This window comes from Pan paniscus, chromosome 9, assembly GCF_029289425.2.
Source record: "Pan paniscus chromosome 9, NHGRI_mPanPan1-v2.0_pri, whole genome shotgun sequence".
Taxonomy (NCBI): Eukaryota; Metazoa; Chordata; class Mammalia; order Primates; family Hominidae; genus Pan; species Pan paniscus.
Genome location: NC_073258.2, coordinates 90240707 through 90265358, shown reverse-complemented (window position 1 = coordinate 90265358; position 24652 = coordinate 90240707). Strand labels below are relative to the sequence as shown.

The window sequence follows — 24652 nt, the reverse complement described above, 5'->3', positions numbered from 1 at the left end:
TTTTGCTTTCTTAAAACAGTGTATCAAAGAATTTTTCACCTATGTTCACACTGAAGAGAGGCTTCTAGATCAATTTCTTTCAGCAGGCCTAGGCCCTTTTCACAAGGCAAAGGGAAAACACAAAAGAAGTAGTGTGTAGAGCTGGAAGGGCTTTAAGTAAGTCCCTTCTATGGCCTGGCCTGCTTCTTAAGATGTGATTATGGTAACAGATGTGATAGCCCTGTGGCCAGCTTGAGGCAAAGATGGGAAAAAAAGGAAGAGGAGAGAAGTGAATGTAGGTACAGACAGAAGAAAAGGAACTGGAAGTAGAAGATGGCTGAGAAAGGAAAACGGAATTATATGTGAAATAAAATAGTAGTAACTATTCAGACAAAGGGCAAGGATTTTAGAACTCAATTCCAGATCCCTCACTTGTTACTTCTGTGTCTGTGAATGTATCTCTCAACCTTGCTAAGGCTCAGTTTCATCATCTGCAAAACAGTGCTAGTGATACTTACCTGGAAGGGCATCTTTGATATTGTCAATATTAGTTTATAAAATAATGTGTATAAAACCCTTGGCACATCATTAGTGGTCAATACTTGGTAATACAGATATTATTATTACTTTCATAATCTTAAAATACCTGGTTTTAACTTAGATTATTGCTTTCATTTCTGAAATTATGCTTTTTTTGAGAAGCAAGTACAAGACATGAGCATGTGGCTTTTCAACTTGAAAATGAGAAACTGGGAATATGAAAGTAGTCTCAGGTACTGAAAATCTGTCGTGTGGGTGAAAGATTTGATTTTTTTTTTCCTTTGGGATCCCAATAGGCAGAAAGTTTTAGGAAAATACATTTTTATTTAACATAATAAAGACATTTCTAACAATGAGACCAGTCTAGAAATTACAAAGAGCTATCTCACAGAAGTGTTTGCAAGGATTATTGCACTAGATCAGGATTTTTCAATCATGGCAGTATTGACATATTGGATCAGATAATTCTTCAATAGGATGTGTTGTTCTGTGTATTATAGGATGTTTTGCAGCATCTTTAGCCTTGACCCACTAGAAGCCAATAGTATCCCCCACTGTGACTTCCAAAAGTGTCTCCAAATGTAGCCAGATGCCTTTTGAGGGGCAAAATCACCTACAGTTGACAACCACTGCATTAGATCGATAGTTGTCCAACATAGCTTCCAGTGCTAAAGGGCTTCAGCACTTTAGAGGCCACTGTGAGAAAGGAGAATTTAAGCACAATAGAGAATTTGAGGGATGGGAGTGCTTATCTTGTGTTCTGGGGACACCAATCATGTCAGTGAGAACAGCTCACTTCCAAATGGTCTCTGTTATGAGGATTCTGCTAAAGTACTCATATAAACATCATCATCTAAAAACATATTTTGCTTACTCAACTTGAATCCTTTTTGGAATTCCATGAAAATTATTTTGGTTACCATGAGCTCCTGAATACTTTCATGTCATGTAGACCTTTGAAAGAGAATTTGATTACTTTTAAAATTCAGAATTCTTTTTTTTCATATTCACTGTCATCAATGCCCAAATAACAGTTTGGATATGAATCAAAAGGAAAAGTGGGATAGCAGTATAAAACTCTAACACGTTCATCAATAATTAAAATGACATGAGGATGGATAGCCTCATGTACTTGATATTTTTGTCATATAAATGAAAGGTTTGTTCTTTCCCCCTGTGGAATCTCGAAGTGTGGAAATAAGAACAGTACATTGTTCTTGGAGAACAAATACTGGTTTAGTGACCACTTTGGGAAATAATGTGTTTGGGTTGGTGAAAAAAGACAAGAGAGCTTTTCCTCACCTCACGGAAGCTCCATTAGTTATATGAGGCTCTGGAGCCTCCCTATGGGTTGCCTCCTACAGCAAAGGACATCTCACCCTGGGCCTTCACTCTTGAGGTGGCCCAGGGAGCCCTCGGTATGAAGGCTCTGAGTCCATTGCAGGCTTGTTTCAGAAGATTCAGGTTCAGAAGTGCAAGAGATGAAGATAAAGAGGTTGGGTATGTACAGTCTATATCCATCATAGTTTTTCTTTTCTTACTTTTTCATTTAAGAAAAAAAATTGTCTTATTTCTTCTGGTTCTGTAAGAATATTTTACCAAAATGACAGAGAGGAGAAAAAAGGATAATTGTAGTAAAGCAGGTTATTGGAGACCACTTCTTCCATTCTTTTAAAGAAAGATTGTTCTCTGGAAATTATCCCAGGTCGGGAGAGGGGGCATAGGAGGAAGGAAGGAAGGAAGGAAGGAAGGAAGGAAGGAAGGAAAGAAGGAAGGAAGGAAGGAGAAGGGGAAGGGGAAGGGGAAGGGAAAAGGAAAAAGGAGGGAGAGAATGAAATAAAATACATTTTTCAATGGCCTAGTTTGGAAAATGCTGATTAATATGTATTTCAAAGTGCATAGTGCCTACTAATGTATTAATGGTTTTGAGGAGTTCTTTAATATATAATCTCATTAACTCATTAATTTTTTTTTTCTTTTTTTTTTTTTTTTTTTTTTTTTTGAGACAAGTTCTGCCTCTGTCACCCAGGCTGGGCAGCAGTGGTGTGATCATGGCTCACTCCAACTTGGACACCTGGGCTTAGCCTCCTGAGTAGTTGGGACTACAGGCACATGGCACCATGCCTGGCTAAACTTTTTAAAAAATTGTGTAGAGATAGGGCCTCGCTATGTTGCCCAGGCTAATCTCAACCTCCTAGCCTCAAACAATACTCTGCCTCAGCCTCCCAAAGTGCTGGGATTACAGGCGTGAGCCACCCCATGCCGCCAATCCCATTAAATTTTGTTCACTCATTTAGTTAATGCTTTCTCATTTTCCAACTTTTGGGTCTCACCCTGGGAAACAACCTCATTTTCTTCCATGTATTCACACCTTAAACTCCACCCATTCTCTTTGTCTGGGAACTCTTACTCATCCTTCACATCTCATCTTCATATCACTTCTGCTGAGGAGCCTTCACAGACCCTTCCCTATTAGATTAAGTTTCCTGACCTTTCCTTTTATGAGCATCCCATGTACATACACTCTTCAACACCAGTCATTAAATTATTTGTTTAATTAATATCTGTTCTCCTCATAGACCATAAGCTCCATGAGCCCTTTGAAAGATGAATTCATAGCACAGTATGTGGTGCATAATCAATGCATATCTGTTGAAAGAGTAAAAACCACCTAATATATAGAGTTCCGGACCTAGCTTGAGAAATGCTTTGTAGATAGAGCCTCCTTCCCCCATCTCTTTATAGCACAGTCTTCCTTAGAGGGTGCAACTACAGAAAAGGAAATGTTGGAGGGATAAAGAAGAAAGGAGAAATATTTATTTCCAAAGTGGCTCTCATTTGGAGTAGACTGAGTCAGAACAGAGTATTTAATTAAAGTCTAATATTTGAGATCATGGTGCTTATTTCTCTCTAACAAAAGAGGAGGGGAAAATGTACCTATGGCAAAGGTCTTTAGAAAGAACCACCAAAGACAAATAGATGCAATTTGTGGATTATATCTGGTCTATGATGAAGTCATTTTTCACCTCACCTCCCTTATTCTCAGCACAAATAATAACAGAAAATTACTTGCTCCTAATTCTGTGCTTATCTGACAAATGCCGTCAATATTTCTTGGATTCATCTAGCACCTTGTAGGCTGAAATAGAACTTGACTCTACAAGGTTAGGTTTTGCATTCACATTCATTCATATTTTAAACATCAGTTTCTGTATGTTTTACTTATGCTTTATTAAATCTCAATTATAAATACTAACTGTTTTCTTAAAATCACTCTATCTCATAGATATTTTAAATTGTTACAATAGTTGGCTTTAAATAAAATTTTAAGGCAAAGAAATTATTTTTATCAGACCATCTGTTTATCATGTAGGCTTAGGAAATGGTTTATAGCTTCCCCAGATTTGGGGGGTTACAAGCTCGCTCATTTGTACTATCCCCCAAGGGAGTTTTTGTTTTCATAAGTGGAAAATAGGCAAACTTGCTGCTACCTAGAAATGAATTTGAGTAGGGCAAATATTTCTAAGCTAAATTTTACATTATGCTATTATGCTAATTTACAGTCTCTTCCTGCCATTTCCTTCTCTGTCCAATTACTTCTATTTGGCACTTAGAAATGTAAAATGCATGCTTTCAAACATTTTCACTGCATAGTTGTCTTAAGAGCTCCCTTGAAGTAAAACAAAGCAATTTCCCATATGGTGATTCCCACTAAACAGTGAGTATCACATCTTTGTCAAAGATAATAGTACCTACTAATTAAGTGCCTAAGAGGTTCTTTCATAGCTTTTGCAAATATTATATTATTTAATTCTTATTATATTCCTATGAGACATGTATTGTTAACTCGGTGACACAGAAAAGAATGTGGCTCAGAGAGACTAAATAGCATGCCCAAAGTCACACATTTAGTTGAGGTAGAGGTACAAACACAGACCTGTCTGGCTGAAGGCATGTTATTAACTGTTCTGCACTGTCTCTCTCCTGCCACACTATCCTTCCATGCTGAGGGCTTTCATATTGCTAACACTGCTCTTACTTTTGGACATCTGTGTTGCTGGAGTCAGAAAACAAAAATAAGTAAAATTACCATTTCGAACTGAGGTTTATTGAAAACACAAATATGTGTTTTCTATAGTAATGTGAAAGCTTTCGATTGTCCATACTACTAAGCTCTTCTAATATTGTGAAGTGGTGAAATTTGAATAAATCCCCCTGTTTTTAAAAAGTCTAATACTTATTTTCATATACTGTGCCAGTTAGAAACAATCAAATCAATAATATATACAGCTATTACAAATTCAGTAGTTTGAGTTTTAGCTCACTTTTTAAGATGGAGATTAAGCTTTTCATACTGAAAGTATAACTTCAAAGTACAAAAGACAGGGCACAGAAATACTATTTTGGTCAAGGTAAAGCTAAGCTTTAAGCACGAATTTATTAGGAGGGCAAAGGTTGGAGTTTTGATTATTTAAAATGCTTCACTCTTTTTCATACATGTCATTGACTTCCCTACACAAGAAGGATATCCTGATTTGATGGGTTTTCCAAGGAAATTGTGATTGTTTCTTGCTGTGGTACACCTATATTTTCTCATGGTAAAATCTCACACACATGTTTGCTGACAAGATTGATGGAAATTATAGGACCTTATGTAGTATCAGATCATGGATTTTGGAATACCACAGCTTGGGATGGAGACCTGTATGCTCTACTTCCTATATGACTGTGGACATGAAAATTAACATAATCTTTTGTTTACTTCTTTATAAAAGTGCAGTTAATGATAGCAACTTCTCCATGGAGTTACTCTGAATATTAATCCAAAACATATAATTAAGTGGTATGTGTGGTGCTTGGAATATAGTAAACTCTCCATAAGTGGATTTAGTTATGGTTGTTTCAGATAGTGACTAAGGGACCAAAGACATGGATTAAATTAAGAATTTTTGCCTCGTTCTTCAGTATGTAGTAACTGACTAAGCTTTGGCCACAGATTGGTTTAGAAACAGTCATTTGAGGGGAACTGATGACTTATTTGCCTTTTATGGTCTTCTAGCCTTAAGGATGAATGATGTTTTAGGTTAGGTTTCCTTGAAAACAGGCTGGCAGGCATATTGCATGCAGCAGATTTGTTGGGAAGGATGCTTAGGACAACAATCAATAACGATTGACTAAAAAGGCAAGGCAGAACTTGAACTATGTGATACAGGTCCATAGAGGTCTCAGAAGATCTGACAGGAGCTCTGCAGATGAAATGATAGCTTATAGTGTCCTGTCTCGAAGTCAGGGGGCCAAATCTTTGTAACCCCCAACTGACCAGTCATTGGATTTGAGATACCTCCATGGTGAGGCACTTAGACATAGGCAAGGAAGCTTTGTTCTGTGGATAGCTATTCCTGGGGCAGGTCTCAGTGGTGAGCCCTCCCAGGCAACCTTTTCAGAAGCTGGAAGAATGGTGAATAAGTGTGTTGATCCTGGAAGTTGGGCAGAGGTTGGGAAGGGAAAGGGTCTGAGCAGTGCAGCACAGTGTCCATTAAGTAGCTTTTAAAAACATAGATCTTTTATGAGATAATTCTCCATTTTTAAAACTAGAAATTAAATTTGAGGTACATATAAATTCTAGTTTATCTATACTAATTGAACTTTAAAAATCTGTTGTCCAAACTACAAATTTATTTACATTTGAGAAGTCTAAAGCATAGACTGTTGAAGTGACCAAAGTAATCAAAATAATACAATCAATAGCTGGAACCCATTTGTTGACTCTTCTCCTGCTTTACACCTTTATTGATTTAAAACCTGTGTAGAATGTAACGTTTTGTTCTTCAAGTATGTAATGGATGTCTGCAAGTATTTTCCAGCTGTGCTTTGTGATTACCAAATTTAAGACTTTCTACCAAATCAAATCCTTTATTAAGGTATGCTCTCACCTAATTTACCTGTATAAATTAGAGATGATTGGAAAAAGCCCTAACGTAAGGGAGCAAGAAACCTAGTGCTTCCTACAAAATGTAGCATCTTTTCATATTTAGCTGAGGTAGACATTATTTTCATACTAATTTCATGGATTCTCAATTACGGAAATAATGCAGAATCTGCCTTTTAAATAGAAGTAATGAGTCGATGTTTACATGAATACCTCTTTATTCTTCTGTTATTAGTTTTATTCAGGAACAAACTGTCACATGCGTCCCTGTGAAGAGACCACCAAACAGGCTTTGTGTGAGCAATAAAGCTTTTTAATCACCTGGGTACAGACAGGCTGAGTCTGAAAAGAGAGTCAGTGAAGGGAGACAGGGGTGGGGCCATTTTATAGGATTTGTGTAGGTAATGGAAAATTACAGTCAAAGGTGGTTGTTCTCTGGCGGGCAGGGGTGGGGGTCACAAGGTGCTCAGTGGGGGAGCTTCTGAGCCAGGAGAAGGAATTTCACAAGGTAATATCATCAGTTAAAGCAGGAACCGGCCATTTTCACTTAGTTTGTGACTCTTCAGTTACTTCAGGGCATCTGGATGTATACATGCAGTCTTGGGCTGAGAGGCCTGACATTCCTGTCTTCTTATATTAATAAGAAAAATAAAACAAAATAGTGGTAAGGTGTTGGGGTGGCGAAAATTTTTGGGGGTGGTATGGAGAGATAATCGGCGATGTTTCTCAGGGCTGCTTCAAGCAGGATTGGGGCGGCATGGGAATCTAGAGTGGGAGAGATTAAGCTGAAGGAAGATTTTGTGGTAAGGGGTGATATTGTGGGATTGTTAGAAGAAACATTTGTCGTATAAAATGATTGGTGAGGGCCTGGATATGGTTTTGTATTAATTGAGAAACTAAACAGAAGACACAAGGTCCAAATAAGAGAAGGAGAAAAACAAGTATTAAAGGACTAAGAATTGGGAGGACCCAGGACATCCAATTAGAGAGTGTCCAAGGGGGTTCAGCATAATTCCTTGCTTGGTTGGAGAGTTTTTGGGGCTCTATCCTTGAGTTTTTTTATGTTGTCATACAGCAGGCCAGATTGATTTAGGTAAAAACAACACTCTTCATTTAAAAATAGAGTCCTCTTTTTTTAGCAGTGAGTAAGTCGAGGCCTCCACGATTTTGGAGGAAAGAGAAATGCAAAGCCAGCAATTGTCTAAGAAGGATTAGAAATGGCTAGGAGAGAGTGAGGGAGATTGACGGTGTGGTGGGGATAGTTGGGGAGAGGTAGAGTGTGGCATAAGAATGGGAACAAGAATAACAGTGCTTATAAAAGTAAAGAATAGGACTTCATCAGGGTGAAAGTATTGGAGGGTACCCTGTCAGCAAAGATCATCTATCCTCTTTAAGAGAGAATTAAGGGTGGCGGTTTGAGGTAAAGCCAGGAGATATCAGTTATGATGGTTTGAAGGAAAAGTGTAAACTGGCAGTGTAAACAAGGGCAGGATATTTATGAGTAGTTGAGAATGATGAATAGGAGTGTGACTAGACAGAAGATAGTAGGGATGACAAGTTTTTGGGGTGCGGTTCAAGTTGGGCTAGTGTCTAGAATGAGACTGGGGCCTAATAAAAAGGAGCATCCATATAGGAGCTCAAATAGGCTATACCCTGTAGCATCCTGAGGACAGGCCAGAATTCTGAGAAGGGCAAGTGGTAAAAGTATTGTCCATTCCTTTTTAAGTTGGAGGCTGAGCTTGATGATTTGTGTTTTTAAAAGACCATTAGTCCATTTTACCTTTCCTGAAGATTGAGGACAGTAAGGGGTATGAAGGTTCCACTGAATACCAAGAGCCTGAGAAACTGCTTGGGTGATTTGACTAATAAAGGCCGGTCCATTATTGGACTATATAGAGGTGGGGAGGCCAAACCAAGGAATTATGTCTGACGGAAGGGAAGAAATGACCATGGTTACCTTCTCAGACCCTGTGGGAAAGGCCTCTATCCATCCAATGAAAGTGTCTGCCCAGACCAAGAGGTATTTTAGTTTCCTGACTTGGGTCATGTGAGTAAAGTCAATTTGCCAGTTCTGGTCAGGGGCAAATTCTCGAGCTTGACTTGTGGGGAAGGGAGGGGGCCTGAAAAATCCCTGAGGAGTAGTGGAATAGCAGATGGAACACTAAGAATTGATTTCCTTGAGGATAGATTTCCATGATGGAAAGAAAATGAGAGGTTTTAAGAGGCAGGCTACCAGCTTGTAACCTACATGAAAGAGGTTATGAAATGACAACAGAATAGAATGAGCCTATGAGGCTGGAAGGAGATCCTTGGTCCAAGAACAATTTGCCTTGTTTGGGAAGAGATTGATAGTTGGAAGTTTCAGTGGGGGAGTAGGTGAGAGTGACTGATGAGAAGGAGAAAAACTTCCATGAGGAGCAGAAGTTGGAATGCTAGCTGCTTTTTTAGCTACCTTAACAGCATAAGCATTACCCTGAGTGATGGGATCTGATGCCTTTTGATGACCCTTGCAGTGAATGACTCCAGCTTCCTTTGGAAGTAAAGTGGCCTTGAAAAGTGTTTTTATTAAAGAGGCATTAATGATGGAGGACCCTTGCATAGTGAGGAAACTTATTTCTGCCCATATAACAGCATGGTGGTGCAGGATATGGAAGGCATATTTAGAGTCAGTATAAATATTGATGCATAGTCACTTTGCAAGAGTGAGGGCTCCAGTTAAGGTAATGAGTTTGGCTTGCTGAGAGGTAGTGGAGGGGACAGAGCGGTAGCCTCAAGGATAGATGTGGAAGATACTATAGCATAGCCTGCCTTTGCTAATGAGTGGCAATTAGGCCTGGTGGAACTGCCATCGATAAACCAAGTGTGATCAGCGTGAGGAACAGGAAAGAAGAAAATATGGGGAAATGGAGTGAATGTCAGGTGGATCAGAGAGATACAGTCATGGGGGTCAGGTGTGGTATCTGAAATAATGCAGGGGCCAGCCTAAAACAGTAAGGTCAAGTTGTTTGGACAGAAAGGCTACTGGGTGTGGTCCCAGCTCTTGTGTAAGAATTCTGACTGCACAGCCCTGTACTTTGGCTGTGTGTAATGAAAAATGGTTGGGATGAGTTGGGGAGAGCTAGTGTGGGAGCAGCTTTAGGGATGTTTTTTAAGGAATGGAACGGGGAGTGGGGAAAGGATTTAGGATCTATGGGGTCACCTAGATTTGCTTTGGTGAGTTTATATAATGGTTTAGTCAGGATGGTAAAAGTAGATATCCAAAGGCAGAAGTAGCTAACCATGCCTAGGAAGGAAAGGAGTTGTTGTTTTGTAGAAGTGGTTGGGGTTTGGGAGATTAGCCAGACATGATCAGCTGGGAGAGCATGTGTGTTTTCATGAAGAATTATGCTGAGATAGGTAATGGATGAGGAAGAAATTTGGGCTTGACGGAAGTAATAGGGGCTGTCCGTGAAGCCTTGTGGCAGTACAGCCCAGGTAATTTGCTGAGCCTGATGGGTGTCAGGGTCAGTCCAAGTGAAAACGAAGAGAGGCTGGGATGAAGGGTGCAAAGGAATAGTAAAAAAGCGTGTTTGAGATCCAAAACAGAATAATGGGTTGTAGAGGGGTTGTGGAGGGAGGTATTGCAGATAGGAGAGTATATGGGTTTGGCACCATGGGGTGGATAGGCAAAACAATTTGGTTGATAAGGCACAGATCCTGAACTAACTTGTAAGACTTGTCTGGTTTTCGGACAGGTAAAATGGGGAATTGTAAGGAGAGTTTATAGGCTTTAAAAGGCCATGCTGTAACAGGCGAGTGATTACAGGCCTTAATCCTTTTAAAGCCTGCTATGGGATGGGATATTGGTGTTGAGTGGGTTAAAGGTGATTAGGTTTTAATGGGATGGTAAGGGGTGCGTGATCAGTCCCCAAGGAGGGAGTAGAGTTATCCTATACTTGTGGATTGAGGTGGAGAGATACAAGGGGAGGATGTAAAGGAGGCTTTGAACTGGAGAAAAGGGTGGCAAGGAGGTGTGGCTATAGCCTAGGAATAGTCAGGGAAGCAGATAATTTAGTAAAAATGTCTCATCCTAATAAGGGAGCTGGGCAGGTGGGGATAACTTAAAAGGAGTGCATAAAAGAATGTTGTCCAAGTTGGCATCAGAGTTGGGGAGTTTTAAGAGGTTTCGAAGCCTGGCCGTCAATACCCACAACAGTTATGGAGGCAAGGGAAACATGCCCTTGAAAAGAAGGTAATGTGGAGTGGGTAGCCTCCGTATTGATTAAGAAGGGGATGGACTTACTTTCCACTGTAAGAGTTACCCAAAGTGTCTGTGATGGTCCAGGAGGCTTCAGAGGCAATCGGGCAGCATCAGTCTTCAGTCACTAAGCCGAGAAGACCTGGGAAGGAGTCAGTCAGAGGGCCTTGGGCCAGAGTTCCAGGGGCTCTGGGAGTAGCTGCCGGGCAAGTTGGACAGTTTGATTTCCAACGGGGTCCCGCATAGATGGGACATGGCTTAGGAGGAATCCTGGGCTGCAGGCATTCCTTGGCCCAGTGGCCAGATTTCTGGCACTTGAAGCAAGATCCTGAGGGAGGAGGTCCTTAAGGAATTCCAGACCGCTGTGGCTTAGGCGTTTTGAAGTTCTTGTGTGCGCAAATGTGGCTGGGGTTTCTCTTACAGCACAGGCAAGTAATTGCAACTCCTCTGTTATTGAACATCTTGAAGGTGAGGTTGATTAATTCCTGTTGTGGGGTTTCAGGGCCCGATTCTAATTTTTGAAGCTTTTTTTTAATGTTAGGAGCTGACTGGGTGATAAAATGCATATTGAGAATAAGATGACCTTCTGGCCCCTCTGGGTCTAGGGCGGTAAAGGGTCTAAGAATTGTGGCCAAATGGGCCATGAACTGGGCTGGGTTTTTATAGTTGATGAAAAAGAGCCTAAATGCTAACTGATTTGGGAGAGGTTGGATAAAGAAAAAGGAGCATTAACCTTGACTATGCCTTTAGCTCCAGCCACCTTTTTAAGAGGAAATTATTGGGCAGGTGGAGGAGGGCTAGTCACAGAACGAAAGTGTAAGCCAGACTGGGTGTGAGCAGGGGAGGTGATAGAAGAATTATAGGGTGGGGGAGTGGAGTCTGAGGAAGAATTGGAGCCTGATTCAGCCTGGCAGGGAGTCACCTGAGGAGGAGCAGTCTTGGGAGGAGGGGAGAAGTCAGATGGGTCGGTAGAAAAGGAAGATTGAAAAGACTCAGCAACGCTTGGGGTTGGGACTGAGGGGACAGGTGGGAGGGAAGGAAGGATTTGGGATGAGTCGCATTGGGAACAGAGACTAGGGAGGGACCAATGTGTAAAAGAATGCCTGGATGTCAGGCACCTCAGACCATTTGCCCATTTTATGACAAAAATTATCTAGATCTTGTACAATGGAGAAATTGAAAGTGTTTTCTGGCTATTTGGAACTATTGTCGAGTTTGTATTGGGGTCAAGTGGCATTGCAGAAGAAAATAAGGCATTTAGGTTTTAGGTCAGGTGTGAGTTGAAGAGGCTTTAAGTTCTTGGAACACAGGCAAAGGGAGAAGAAGGAGGAATGAAGGGTGGAAGGTTGCCTATAGTGAAGAAGGCAAGTCCAGAGAAAAGAAAGGGTAGGGACACAGAGAGAAGGGGTGGGGGGTACATGCCCTCCCCCCTCAGGAAAGTGGTACTTGCCACTAAGGTGAAGGATCAAGGCAGGCATCCCTGCGGTGATCAGACACCTCTGAAATGTGGGTGAATAATCAGGCAGGTGTCCCCACAGTGATTAAACACCAAGGGAAAACTGTCTTCCCGAGTCCGTGACTGGTGCCGGAGTTTTGGGTTCACGGATAAAATGCATCTCTTCTGTCTCTACCAGAAAAGGAAAGGAACTGAAATTAAGAGAAGGGAGAGACCCAAGGGTGGCACCAAGATTGAAAGGAGAAAGAGGTTGAAGGATAGTGAGAGAGGCTGGAGAAGAGTAAAAAGAGCCTGCTTACCCAATTTAAAATTGGTGATGTTCCTTGGGCTGGTTGGTCTGAGGACCAGAGGTTGTAGGTGGATCTTTCTCATGGAGCAAAGAGCAGGAGGACAGGGGATTGATCTCCCAAGGGAGGTCCCCCCGATCCAAATCACAGCACCAAATTTCACTCATGTCAGCGTGAAAAGACCACCAAACAGGCTTTGCTTAAGCTAAGCAATAAAGCTTTTTAATCACCTGGGTGCAGATGGGCTGAGTCTGAAAAGAGAGTCAAGGAAGGGAGATAGGTTTGGGTCCATTTTATAGGATTTGTGTAGGTAATGGAAAATTACAGTTAAAGGGGTTGTTCTCTGGCAGGCAGGGATGGGGGTCACAAGGTGCTCAGTGGGGGAGCTTTTGGGCCAGGAGAAGGAATTTCACAAGGTAATGTCATCAAAGGCAGGAACCGGCCATTTTCTCTTCTTTTGTGACTCTTCAGTTACTTCAGGCCATCTGGATGTGTACGTGCAAGCTTGGGCTCAGAGGCCTGACACAAACATGCTTTCCTGACATCTGTATTCTAACTTGTGTGATTCATTGTTTTCAAGCTTGAATAACCTGATTTCACATATTTTTCCATGAGTCAGAGGCATGTCTAGCTGTTAGTTTGTTATTGTCTGTACTTTTACATAGCATGCCTGCACTAGCCATCATTTTTCTACTTTGTGTTTTTAATCTTTTAACCAGTCACTTTGGGAAGAGTTTTTCCAGGAATAGTTTCTCCCGTTTTCAAAGAAAACCAGGCAAGAATGGCTATGGATCTCACAAAGACTGGCAACATTTTGTTGCTATTGTTTATTTAATTTAGTGGGTTTAAATGAAACCAGGACATCTGCAGCAGTTTTGATCTCTGGTCTTGCTCTCAACTATTTAAATCTTAAAAATTGTTTTGCTCTATGTTTTCATAATTTTATTGTTTGTCAAAAATCAGCTGGGATACATGATAGGTTAGCATGGTGACAATGTTATCTTAACCATAGATGAAGCAAAGTGGTGAAAATTTCCTGAGAAGATGATTAATGTTCATGAAAAATTAATAGGACATCTGAGTTTCTTGAGATGTAAACATCATCTAACTGCTCTAGTTTGGCTTTTTTCCAAGGGAAATAAAAATATTCCCTTAGTGTCTAATAAGAGTCTGCATGATAAGTATGAACTTTAGAAGGTTAGTGTATTTAGGGTAAATCTATTGAATATTGAGCTTAATTTATTCAATCCTTATTTTTGGGTGCCTGTTTTTACCTAAGTACCAAAAGGAAATGATCAATGAAAGTTTCTTTCCTGACTCACATCCCTTGTAGCTACTGCTCCCTCTCTCAGCAATCCAGTTCCTTTCCTCTCATTCTCTTAAATCAACCATCTTTTGATTGTTGATTTAAGCACACTACTAATAATGTCCACGTTCAGCAGTGACCATGTTATTGTTCAGTTCTCACTCTTCAATGGGTTTGACCAATAAGCAGCTCTTAATACAGCTGATCATTCACTTTACTGAAACACTTTTTTCCACTTACCTGTTTTTCTCCACATTTTCTGGCTATTTTTACTCAGTCTATTTTTGTTGTTCCTTATCATCCCCACAAGCTCTAAGTATTACAACATACCAGTGTTCATTTCTTCAACCTCTCTTTCTCTCTAGCTGTACACATTTCTCTGGTAGTCTCTCTCATCTTATTGATACATCCATATGCTTCATGTCCCAAGTTTATATTCCTAGCCCAGATTTTAACTCTGTAATTCAGGCTCATATATCCAGAACATTTAGGCCTTTGGCTTTTACTTTGATTGATAAAGGAGTTGTGGGAGAGTGTGAATGGAGAAATGACATGATATGGCTTACTTTTCAACAGGATCACTCTGGCTGCTGTGTTAAGAGTAGATGAGGGGAAGCAAGTGCCGAAACAGGGGGTCCAGTTAGGAGCTGTTGCGGTCATCTAGTCGAAGTATGATGATGATTTTGACCAGGGTGGTGATAGTGGAAGTGGTGAGAAGTGGTCATATTCTGAATATATTTTAAAGTTAGAGTTAACAAAATGTATTCCATGGATTGTATATAATGTGAAAGGAAGTGAAGTCAAGGCTGACCCCAGAGTTTTTGGTCCGAGCAACTGGAATTTCATTAACTGAGATAGGGAAGGATGGGGTTGGAGAGGAGGTTCTGATGGAAATTTGTGCAACTCCACTTAGGAAGTGTTATTTTGAGATGACACTTAGAGTGCTTTCATTAAATATTTATTGAGCAAATGACTGGCATCTCAGCCCTGCCTTCCACGACCAGTTATTTCTATACATAGAGGCTTTGTGTTTCACATCTCCTTGTCTTTGGGTTTGTGGAGTAGTAGTTACATGGCTGGTGATCAGAGCAAAGTGAATCTGGGGATAAAATTACCCCATATACAGACACAAACAGATTTTTTTTTTTTTTTAATGATGAGCCCCAACTCTAACTTCCTCCTATTACACTGAGACCTGGGTTTTTCCAGTGTTGTGATCAAAAGATGGGCTTACTTCTCAAGGTAATCTCTGTTTGAAGGCAATGAGACTTTGGTTTCATATGTTTTGTTTAGTCAGTTCCTAAATGGCTACCTCATCCACTTGTCACTTTTCAAAAATGTGTTGACATCTCTTTATTATTCTTATCACTCCCCATGTTATTTTTGCCATTGTGGCATCTATTTTTATATCTCTAAATTGTTATTTTAGTATTCTGTTTGCCTAAGGGACCTGAGATAAATGCACACGTTCAATCCAAGTTAATAAAAATTCCACTTGCATATTCTTCCAGAATCTTTCTTTTTAATATTGAATATACTTTTCATTCAAATATACAATTAAACACTTTTTTCTTTCATACAAATGCAAAAGCATTAAAGTTTTAATTTGTCAAAATGTTTACTGTCATGATGTTGCATTAATTGTGGGAGATTCGGTGCTCCGCTTGATCTCCTCTCAGACATTTAGAGCAATCTTCACTTGTGAAATTGCATGAGCTCCTAGCATAATAGTCTCTGGAGTATTTTGGACACTAAATAAATATTTCTTGAGTGAATAAATAAATTCTCGAAGAGCTGCCCACCTTTGACGTTTTTATTCTCCTATATTTTTATAGGAGGTTAATTCTCCTATATTTTTCTTCCTATATTTTTCTCCTATATTTTTCTTCCAGTATTTACTATTCAATTGATATTATAATATTTATTCAACTGATACCTTCTATGTGTAAGGTGCTGTGGAATATATAATACTGATTTAGAAATAGTTCTTGATCTCAAGACATTTACAGTTTATTAATATAGAAAAATCATGTAAAAATAAAGGGCTAGACTGTAATAAGGAGCATAAGAGTCGTACTAATAATTTAAGGGTTCAGGGGAGTGAGAATTTTCTTGGCAAGAAAAATTAGGATATCTTTATGAAATGATGGCTTTAAGATAAGCCTTGAACAGTTACTGGGATTCAACCTAAGAAATGGAAAGGAAGTCACTCTAAATGAGTAGGCTAGCATGTGTGAAGATGAAGGGACGAGAAAATGTGTTAGTTGGTAAGTATTCGTTTAGCTCGATTAGAGTAAAAAAAGGAGAAACATGGAATATAAAGCCAGAAAGAATTTGAAACAGGTGTGCTTGGCCATAGGCAATAGGACAGAAAGAATATGGGTGTTTTCTCACAGGGTGACACAAAAGGTTAATCCATAGGAGATTGCTGTGATCAGACATTTTCTTTGGGAAGCCTGTTGGAAAGAAATGAAAGGTGATTGAATGCTGGCAAGAGAAATAAGTGGTATCAGAGAGATTTGAGTCTCTGAGAAGGATGTAGGTTCTATTTCCAGATATATGGGAATTAGGAGAAGATAGTTTTGGAAGTATTAATAGGATAATAGTAATTTTAGATATAGTAAATTTAGAGTGAATTTCAGGTATAAATGTCTAACATGCAGTAGAAAATATGAAACTAAGAACTTGGGAAGAAAGGGTTAAAATAAATACAACAAAAATGATTAAAGAACATCATATTATGTGATCACTTTCTCAGGTTTAACACATTTAGTTATTGAAAAGTTGCTATTTTGGAATCATTTTTGATTTTTATTAAAAGGCGCTTCTTTACAAACAAAAAATGCAGCTTGTAATTTTTTATATTGAATAAATTCATATTTATTTAAAAATAATGTGCAGTTACATCATTTTTACATTTAATTCCCAAACATATGACAAGTTACAAATATCTTTTTATATTTTGTGGGACTGTTATAAAATTATTAGTCATTTGTGCACATTAAAAACCCAATGCCATATTGAAGAAATAATTGGAAGGTAAAGGTTATATTTTCTCCAGGATATTAAAATACATATTTCTCCAGATCTGTTGTTACAGTCAGATTGTCACTTTTTATTTTTCTTATCCTTAGACTTAGGTGAATGTGTATTCTAGAATTTATATTAAGGTCAACATGATCCAAACTTTATTTTTATGTCAAAGGAACTAGATAGATTCAGCAACATTTTAATGTTTACAGTTAAATTAAAATTTCAAAATACTTAAAATTATTATCATAGCAAAGGCTTGTGATAAATTTTAAAGCATAGATGTGTATGAAATGATTATAAGAGTTCTTGTTTTCTCTGTCTTCAATTATACTTCCCAAGTTAGTATTCCTAAAATTTGATTATATAATCTCTTCAATGAGAAAAAAAGCACAAATATCTGTCTTTTTATTTTTTATGTGTGTATTTATTTATTTATTTTGAGACAGAATCTCACTGTGTCGCCCAGGCTGGACTGCAGTGGTGCGATCTCAGCTCACTGCAACCTCTGCCGCCTGAATTCAAGCGATTCTCCTGCCTCAGCTTCCCAAGTAGCTGGGATTACAGGCACCTGCCACCATGCCCAGCTAATTTTTGAATTTTTTATTTTTATTTTTTGAGATGGAGTCTCGCTCTATCACCCAGGCTGGAGTGCAGTGGCATGATCTCAGCTCACTGCAACCTCCACCTCCTGGGTTCACACCATTCTCCTGCCTCAGCCTCCCGAGTATCTGGGACCACAGGCACCTACCACCACGCCTGGCTAAATTTTTGTATTTTTAGTAGAGACAGGGTTTCACCATCTTGGTCAGGCTGGCCTTGAACTCATGACATTGTGATCCACCTGCCCCGGCCTCCCAAAGTGCTAGGATTACAGGCGTGAGCCACCGCGGCCAGCCATGTTTTTATTTTAATATTAATATGTGCTTAACTACACATATTATACTGTAACTTTTTAACTGAAAAATTGCCATAAGCATATCTTTTAATTCATGTTTTAGGAGGAACGATAGAGCTGTAGATATCAATACTTGTATTATTTCTTCCCTTTGAGATGTTTTCTAAAACAAAAAGACAGTGAGAAAACAATGAATCACCACAATGTGATCTAGGCAATATTAGTGAATCTGGATATTTTTTATGCAAAGATACTAAAATGTGATTCTAAGATCTTCATTCACGTTTTCAAACCACATATACTGAATTCATTCTTTATGTTATTCTGTGAAGCCTCCTTGCACATATGAGGTTACATGCTTAAAGACTGTTAAAGTCTGTCTTAGTTTGGAGAAGTATCAGTGACTTATAAAGACCTCATTTCCAAGAGGTTGAGAGAAACAATATTTTGTTTTATCCGTTCAAAACCAGACTAGCATTCGAAGATATATTGATACCTTGGACTGGTACTTAGAAGGGAGAAGTTTACAGTTTCCTATGAGACCCAATGAGATATTAAACATTGTGTGTAATTACCTTTTACAGTATCTGCTTTGAAATAATTGAATAGAGATATTAATATTTGGCAAAATACGTATTTTATTTTAGAATGCATTATGAGATTAACTCAAGCCACATTTACCCTCAGGCACACAAGGACAAACATTCTTTGCCTTCCATTCTGATATCTTCTTGGCTATAGGTCATCTTTTCATAACCTGAGATCTAGTTCACAGTGAAGGACATCCAGTGACATGTGGACAATCAGATTGGTAGCTCAGATCTCTGTTGGGTATCTTGCGTTCTGAGAGCTACAACTTTTATTATACAGAGACTCTGGTCAGCCTTCAGTAGTATATATAGTTAAATCGTGGGTGGTTTTTGCAGATAATATTTTATTTGGAGATTTACTGATGACAAAACTGTTTGCTTTCAGAGTTATTAAAAATCACAGTGTGGGCTGGGTGTGGTAGCTCATGCCTGTAATCTCAGCAGTTTGGGAGGGTGAGGTGGATGGATAATATGAGGCCAAGAGTTTGAGATCAGCCTGGGCAACATTGTGAAACCCAAACTCTACTAAAAACACAAGAAAAATAGCTGGGCATGGTGGCACATGCCTGTAATCCCAGCTGCTTGGGAAGCTGAAGCAGGAGGATCGCTTGAACATGGGAGGCAGAGGTTGCATTGAGCCGAGATCGTGCCACTGCACTCCAGTCTGGGTGACAGAGTAAGATTCAACTATCAACAACAACAACAACAACAACAACAACAACAAAAGTTACAATGTAAATAAAACAATTAAGCACAGAATCACACTTATAAATAAAATAATTTTAATAATACAAATGTTTAAACAATGTTATTTAAAAATGTTTCAATTTTAATATTTTATACTACTGTTAGCAGTAAAAATCCTATAAGAAACACTGATTGTAAAGTAGTAGCTTGGACATTCCATGGTACACTAATTCCAAACCTTGGACATAGATTATGTGCTTTTAGTTTATTCATAATTTATTATGAATCAATGACAAATACCTACCTTTATATTTAGTGTTTTCACTGATTTTTCAGGCTACCGTTCCTTTTTGCCTAATGAGTTGTTAACATAAGATATGGTACTTTTATCTTCATTTATTTCTCTCCTTATAGCATCCCTACAAGACCTACATTAACTAGTCAACACAGTGAGCTCTGAAGTCTTGTACTTGCTTTATGTAACCCAATCGCTAATCACAGGGTCCTTCCACTGCCGTTTTCTTTCACCTGTGCCATAACTTCAGCCTGTATTTCCTTTTAATTCATATTGTGGCATACCAGTTCTACTAATGATCAACACATGCCTTTTTTCCTCCTATTTCATTTGATTTCTTATGCAACTCTCACCCATTTTATGTATCTTTGCTTTAATAGAGACAGTGACCTGCAATAATTAAGAATTAAGAGACCTGGATCCAAATTTTGTCTTGTCTTTTTATTGGGCAAGTCAATATTTTAAGCCTTAATTACTCAATTTTCTTATCTATAAAAGACAACTCTGTAAAGTTATTGTAGATTTTGAAAATACATCACTTAACACTTCCCGTGACACGTGGTACTTGATAAAAGCTGGGTAGTCACAGGCAGATGGTCCCTTACCCATAGCCCTTAGTTTAGATGCATTTTTAGAATTCAGAATTTATGGACTTTAAAAGGTATGCATATTTCATATCGTACTTAATATATCCAACAGGATGTTAGTCAGCATCTCAAACAAGTTCATAATTCTGTAGGACAAGGCTTATGTGTGAATTTTTACACAGAAATATTAGCCTCCCATTAATTCAAGTCAGGTATTGTTACCAAATGAGTTATGAAAAAACCATTATTCAAATTTTGGAATTGAGGGTGAGTAGGAATCCAGAAAACAAGAAGAAATTTTTCATTTTTCTTATTGTAAACTAAATTTTATTCTTTCATTTTGACCACCTGGATGTTTTCTAGGTTTCCTAAATATGGGACCATAAGCACTTTTTTTACCTACACTTCCACAACTCATCCTTTTCCCCAGCTACCCTCACCACTCCAGATGTCTTCTGAGAATTAAGGGAGGGAATGAAATAGAGTTATTTCTGTAGGAGCATAATTGTTGGGCATGGAAAATTAATGTCACTTTAAGAATTTTTTTCTCCCTGGAATTTGTTAGGGTAAGTATATATTATCTAGGGAGAAAATGACACAAAAAAGCATTAGTTTTTGTTTCTTCCTTTGTGATTAAAAACTGGCTTTTCTTATATATATTTTAACTTAGAAGATGTTTTAGCAAGATGTGTAGTTAAATGAAATACACTAGCAATTTTAACGTGTGTAATTTATTGTTTTACATAAGTATTTTTGGGTTTTAGAGAAATGTAGATTGTCTTACTGACCTGTTGACATTGATTTTTTTTTTCTTCCACTAATAAGGATCTATACAGATTTTAGTCTGTTCCTTCCTGTTATCTATTGATATGGGGGACTTGCTATCAGGATAAAAGTTGTAATTGAATTATAATTTCATATTATGTAATTATTAATCACAATTGATTCTAGTATTTTTTTTTAGTGTCCAACTGAAACCAAAGCAACATTTGGGGTTCATCTTAAAATAGTAGGAGACTGGACAGGTATGTAGAACATACAGTTTTACGATACATTCTTTGAAAATAGTGGAATGTAATAATTTGAATGTATTTTAATATAACTACCAGCATGTATAGAGATGTATATGTGTTTCAAGCTGTTCTGGGTTTTTTTTTTTTTTTTTTTTTGCTTATACAGTTTTGACATCTATGTTTTTTCTTTTAAGATGCGTTTTTGCAATCAGAATACCTTTGATATCAGTAATCATTAATAATATATTGTTCAGTGTGCTTGCAAATCATAGGTTTCTACCTACTTGTCAGGTGTGTTGGCAATAGTGGGAATGCTGAAATGTGTTTCTTACAAAACATGAGTCAAAATAATCAATACCTGATATTGAGATCACACAAATCTTCCAGTTCTTGCATGACATTTTTTGTGGTGTTCCAGTATATAGGCAACTTCACAGTAACTTTGGAATAGATATTTTTAACAGCAGGCCTGTTGGTGATACTTTACTTGTCTTCAGTAAATACTTTTTATTACCTGAGAGATACATTGTAGTAAGAGCTTTGAGTAAATAAAAGAAACATTATTCACTCTTATATTAATATTTCCTTGACCCGCCAGAGTAACTGACAAGTGAGTACTCAGTAAATGTTGGCTTGTTAGTTGGTTGGTTATGTTGTTGTTACAGGAAAGAATGCAGATATAAACATGAATGCAAAAGTAAATTTAAATATGCTTATACTTAGGTGCTAAACGAGGAGTTGGTAAGTAAAATCTGTAGGGAACCAGAAAAGTGTAGATTAAATGTGGTCTAGGGCTGTAAGAGAAGCTTCACAGAAAAGACAGAATTTGGACTGAAGCTTAGAAGTCAGTCAAATGAAGAAGGATGTAGGTAATTTAAGTGAAAGTCACAGTGTTGTCAAAAATCAGGAAAGGCAATGATTAACTCTCTTTGGAAAGGATGAATCCAATCAGTCTTTAATCAGTTAAACAAAAACAAAGTCAATCAAACAAAATGAAACAAAGACAAAGTCAATCAAACAAAAGCAAAGATTTTGTTCTGGGTAGTAGCATAGAAAAGCCATTTAGGGCCAGCTTGGTGAAGATTATGAATGCCCCAGCAAAATATTAGAGTAACCAAGGGACTTTAGGGAATTTTTGAAGCATTTGAAGCACTATGATGAAAATGGTATTAAGTTGCTAGTTGGACAGATTAAAATCAAGGGAAGACTTGAAGGTACTTAAAGGCAGAGGGGAAGGAGGCAGTGGAGGGGTGGGGATGGAAATTGGAAGTAATGGATTTGTGAACACAAGTTAAGAAGGTAGCATTAGAAGGAAGAACCTAATTTCTGTAAATCCAGGGAAGGATAAGGTGTTGGATAATAAGAAAGATGTGTTTTGAAATGAGGAGAACAATAGTTTATATAAGGAGGTTATTTCATAGAGTTAAAAAAATAATATTGGTATGTATAAAATGTAATGTCTTTAGAAAGGGTAGCCAGCTTGGAATTGGAGACTTAAAAAAAAGGAAGGAAATCTGCAACATAGGATTTAATGGGCAAACATCTAAGTGAATTAGAAAGATCTTTGAGCAGTAATAACTCATTCAGAGTCATGAAAAACCAGGCTTACATGGATAATTTTCAGATGGTAGCATTCAAAAGAGATCATGGTCGTCCTCTGATAGATATACACTGGTGGAGTATGAACATATGAATAATTACAATATGCCCAATATAAGTTGATATTATCACAGTGTTTTATTTTCTACTGTTTTGGAAATAAAGAATAAGGAAAGTTCTTTTCTGGTGAGAATCCCAATATAGTAGGAATTAAATTCAGTCATGAATGGTAAATTGATAGAATTCTATATCTGAAAGAAAACATGCAATGAAAACATAATTTAATTCATAAGATTAAGCAGAAACTCCTGATGGTTTATTATTAGCTGTTGTTACCGAGTTTTTTCACAAAGTTATTTTCTATTACCAGTAGCTCATTAAAATAAATGATGTCTTACTATTTTAATCATCTCTATTAGGAACACTTAATAGTGTTAATTTTATTCTCCCTTTTTAATGTACTATGCCACTGAGAGAAACAAGATCATTCTATTCAGAGAGTTCAGTTCCAGTCAGATGCTTTTCAATTAATAGACCTTCTTTGTTGTTGACTTGAAGTATTTGTTGACTTGGAAAAAAATATAAGCAGTCATGCAGAGAACACCTAAATAGTCATGTCATTATCTGACACTTTAGTTCAAAGAGATTTAGCTGCCTTACAACAATGAGATTACAACTATTGAAGGAAAAGTAGGAGCATTACCTTCGAAATCAAGAATCATTGGTTTTTATTCTAAAAGAATTGATTAAAACTCGGTATTAAGAGCAGTAGGTATAGGAAATACCAAAGAGATACCTAAGAGGTTGAATATCAAAGGTTTATTTTTTTAAAACTAACTTAGAGATATTTAATATGACTTTTTATTTGCTGAAATATGTTCTGCATTGGCAGCATACAGGGACTAAAGAGCAGGTTTAAAATAGCTCAATAAATGATCTCTCCAAGACTAATCAACTATACCTAGCTATAGAGTGCTGGAGGAGCAAGGGAAGCAGCTATGCGGCACAAGACAAAGCACCAAGTCTCATATTTGTTGTCTAGATTTTCATTTTCACCAGACTTCTAATTGCATCTCCTAGATATGTGGAAGACCTGTTAAAGTTTAGAAGACCCTTAAAACATTTTAGACGTGATTCAGCGTTTTTTCTTGAAATGATGCTAGTACAGTAGATGGAGTGGATTACCCAAGTAGATTTCTCTTTTAATTGAATGAATACCTTATTGCTCTTCTAGAAGCAGCCATTCTTTCCAGTTTCAAACATATGGTCAGAGATTATTGACTTGATTATCATTTTAAGTGTACAAAAATGTTTTGTTAATTTCTTCGTTACATATGATTAGTATTGATTAATGTCTGAGATAATGCTATACCCTTGCTTATTTTGGTTGTCTAAATAGCCACTTATTCCACAGGTGTTTGTGTTGTGCTGCAACAGAATTAAATACAAAACATCCACATGTAATTAATGTAAACTTTCTGCCATTGATCCCTTCAGCAGTTAATGAATTAGCAATAATTGTGAGTAAATATTCAATAAAGGACTTGTAGCATGTATCACATGATGTTTCTATGAATCTTGGGTATAAATTCCCATGTTGTCTACTGGAAAAGTTTTCTACAGTGAGAAGATATGGTTATCTTTTAGGATTAAAAATGAGAAGACAGGGCCATATATTATTGTGGATTTGCCTCAGTCACATAATATATTGACTTCTCACAGTGCAAGTAATCTTAAATATAGGTTTAGTTAAGGACTGGGCCACAAAAGAGTTGATAACTCTCTTATTTGTTTCTATATCACTGTAGGAGCCAGTCGTGTTATAGGCTTTATTCAGATTTTTCATGAAAAGATTTAAACAGAACATGTGTTACGTGTTTAAAGTATTTTTTTTTTCATTTTTGGAAACTCCTTGTAAGTCAGATTATAACCACACTAATTTATATTAATGTTATTACTTTATTATGACAACATATTTTAGGCCAATTACATCAACCACCTTGCACTAGATATCACTGTGAATGGCTTTTGGTTGCTGCAAGAAGCCAATAAATAAATAAATAAATAAATAAATAAATCATATTTGGATATATGGAATCTCATAGATTTTATATAATTCATATTCATACAATGTAAACTTTAAGCTTATAACAAATATTCATTATCAACTGCTGTATACCCAAAGGAGTGCCTGGAAGTACTCTTTTTGTTGTTACTGT

General features: G+C 37.6%; 1 protein-coding gene across 3 annotated transcripts in view; it reads left to right on the top strand.

The window, feature by feature from the left end:
* The window catches only part of NOX4 (NADPH oxidase 4), a 214223-nt gene that overhangs the window by 97097 nt on the left and 92474 nt on the right, over positions 1-24652 (top strand). For all 3 annotated transcript variants that reach the window (XR_010113373.1, XM_034933513.3, XM_063608227.1), the window contains exon 12: positions 20786-20846. Coding sequence is in view for 2 of the 3 variants with exons in the window: in XM_034933513.3 (XP_034789404.3) it covers positions 20786-20846 (61 nt within the window). In the remaining variant the exon portion in view is untranslated. The remainder of the gene's footprint in view (positions 1-20785; positions 20847-24652) is intronic.